The 3118-nt window shown below is 32.4% G+C and overlaps 1 protein-coding gene across 1 annotated transcript in view; it reads left to right on the top strand.

The window, feature by feature from the left end:
- LRRC40 (leucine rich repeat containing 40) overlaps window positions 1-3118 on the top strand; it is a 72485-nt gene that overhangs the window by 54123 nt on the left and 15244 nt on the right. Inside the window, exon 10 of the mRNA XM_011936899.1 lies at window positions 1704-1812. Within this exon, the coding sequence (XP_011792289.1) occupies window positions 1704-1812 (109 nt within the window). The remainder of the gene's footprint in view (window positions 1-1703; window positions 1813-3118) is intronic.

Genomic DNA, 3118 nt, shown 5'->3' with positions numbered 1-3118 from the left:
CTGCACTCCAGCCTGGGCAACAGAGTGAGACTCCATCTCAAAAAAAAAAAAAAAAAAAACAGAAAAAAGAAGTCTCCGTTTTTGCTTACGTGATTGACCTCTTATTTGGCTATGTTCTTGTCAGTCACTTGTACAATTACAACTTTTTTTTTTTTCTCTCTCTCTGGAAACTTATAGGATCTTCTATTCATTGACATTATTTGAAATTTTCTGGTAATTAACTGTGGTGTGGTTCTTATGTATTGTGTTTGGCACTTATATGCCCCTTTCAATTTGAAATGTTGATGTTTTTAAAAATTATGTAGTTTTTTTTTTTTTTTAATGAAAAAGACAGTAAATGCACATGGTAAAAAAAACAGTCAACCAATACGCAAAGATATATAATGAAAGGAAATCTCTCTTACAACAGTCTTCTCCCCAGAGACAATAGACTCTCTCCTTATATTCTCCTTGATGCTAATTATTAAAAGGAGCTCTTTGGAAGTTGTTGAGAATACCCTATCTCATTATATGATCATGGTAGTATACATAGGTATTTTTAAAACAATGCTGGATTTTGTTGCTGGTTTAATACTGTCTCTCTGCTTATTTAATTTTGGCACTGTATTGCATATTATTTAAAGTAGCTTAACCAAACTGCTAGGAGAGTAGTACTGCTACTAGAGCATTAACTTGATGTTAATACTTTCTTTGATGTCCTTTCATTTCTGTTTGATATTCTGTCATTTATTCTGTGCTACTTCTGTGAATAAAGTATTCATATGATACTTGCATGAGAAACAATAATAGCTTAATCATTATTGGCTAATGAATAACTGATGAGCTCAATGCAAGAGGAATATACTTAGGAATATTCAACAGATGTTTATTGAATGCCTACTGGGCTGAAGCAAGATCAGTTATACTACTAATTTTTTGTTTTCTTTTGGCATGCCTTCTGCTGTTATGTGTTAATGCTGGGACTGTTTCATCATTTTCACATTGTTGAAAAGTGGTAGTCTTATTTGACTTCTCTATTGTTCAAGTCTTTTTTGCAAAAGTAACACAAAGCCATTTCTTTTAAAACGTGTATTTTAAAAAATATAATACTATAAACAGTCTCTGGAGATAGTAAGGTGGTTGATGGTGTGTGAATGTGTGAGTATGTAGCATGTTAGGAAAATATCTATAAAAAATAAAGTATGCATTTGCGAAGAAAAAAATCTTAACATATAAAATATACTGGAGACTTACCCAATTATGCAGATTGTCAAATTTTAAGTGATTGAGGATAATCAATTTTGTCTCTTAAACTGAAAAGCCTATGCTGATTTGGTAGACATTTGAGGGAAATAATGATTTTCCTTCATTAACAAATTTCTTCTAGTGGACCATATTATTTTCCTTAAGAGGAAGGATTGCTTGTTATTTGTTTCTTCTATAGAACCATAGTTATTCTATGAAGGTTCTTTCTTACTGCTAAATTTCCTTTCGGTAGGATTCGTTAAACAGTTTTGAAGCCATGCTACAGTTACTTTATTTTCTATTAATTAAATATTAAATTCCAGATTGAGATTTGAGCCCTTGGAAATAAAGCATATGACTAATGGCATTCTCACCAATAATATCTAGAAATCACATACACTGTTTTAATATATTATCAAGAATTTTAAGAATGACTCTATAGTATTAAGATTGGCTTCATGTAACTTTTCTTTTGCTAGATGATGGACCTAGCCAAAGTGAATCTGCTGCTGAGACTGCCATGACACTACCAAGTGAATCCAGAGTCAATATACATGCCATCATTACATTAAAAATATTAGACTATAGGTATGTAATTTATTATTATTATTATTATTATTATTGTAGAGATAGGGTCTCACTGTGTTGCCCAGGCTGGTCTTGAGCTTCTTGGGCTCAAGCCATTCTCCTGTTTTAGCCTCCCAAAGTACTAGAATTATAGGCTTGAGCTACCATGCTTGGCCTAATTTATGTTTTTTTTAAACGCTACCAAACACATAGGAAAGTTTTCAGAAAGAAATCCTTCAGAAAAAAGGACAATTGATGAGGAAAAATTCGTCAGAGTACTTGACTTAGAATAATAGTAATTGCAAAAAACCATGATGAAATAGAAGTATAGTAAAAATAAAAGTATAGTAAAAATAGAAGGATATTAAAAGTATAAATGACCTTCAGTGGCCATTCCTTCTGCAGTTTGTGTTTTACTATGCTTGAGAGAGAGATGGTTTTGTTAATAGTGATATTTTTATAATGGGAACATTATTATAAAAAAAAGAATGACCATATTGATGATAAAGTTCTCTGACTCAGTAACTAGCATCCAGAGAGAATTTCATATTGTTGGGTGTCTATGTTAGTAAGTAAGAAACTAGTATCATTTGGTTAATGAAAACCTTGACCAGCAGGCAAAGCTTGAGAGGTTGTTCCCTGCTAATTTATCTGAACATAAGTCAAATAATGTATCATAGTAATAATGTGCTATGGTAGCAAATATTCCAAAACTGAAAAAATTACAAGTTAGTATACAAATTGAGACAAAGCAAAGAAATTTTAAATATTTTTTTATGGAAGTATATTAAATTGGGAAAAGAAGATACCTATGCAGAAATTGAAGGTAGTTGTCAGGTATCCTTTCAGTACTGTCTAAGGCAACAACAACAAAAACATAAGCAATACTGTCAAAATTTTTGTAGCAATTGGTTCATTTATGGGTATTGTAGTGAAAATACAAAAGAATATAGACTAAAGTCAGATAGGTGACTAGATTTATTCAAAAATCTACACAGCCAACATCACCGTGTGGTCTTTTATCCTTAATGTATCAGTAGGAACTATCTTCTTAGCAGTCAGGATACAGTCTCCATTTCACATTTGTTGTGTTTCATTTATATTGTTCTCACCTCTTGCCTGACACTCTTAGAAATCACTACTCTAAGCTAAATTTCTTTTGCCACACTAACACAGGTAGCACTCTTCTGTACTTGCGTTTGACTCCTTCTTACAGAGCATGGCAACCTAGCTTTTTTTTTTTTTTTTTTTTTGAGGCAGGGTCTTGCTCTGTTGCCCAGGCTGGAGTACAGTGGCGTTATCTCGGCTCACTGTAACCTCCACCTCC

Source organism: Colobus angolensis, unplaced genomic scaffold, assembly GCF_000951035.1.
Source record: "Colobus angolensis palliatus isolate OR3802 unplaced genomic scaffold, Cang.pa_1.0 Scaffold158, whole genome shotgun sequence".
NCBI classification, from domain to species: Eukaryota; Metazoa; Chordata; class Mammalia; order Primates; family Cercopithecidae; genus Colobus; species Colobus angolensis.
The sequence above is the reverse complement of the archived record's forward strand: the minus strand, read 5'-3'. Positions and strand labels throughout refer to the sequence as shown.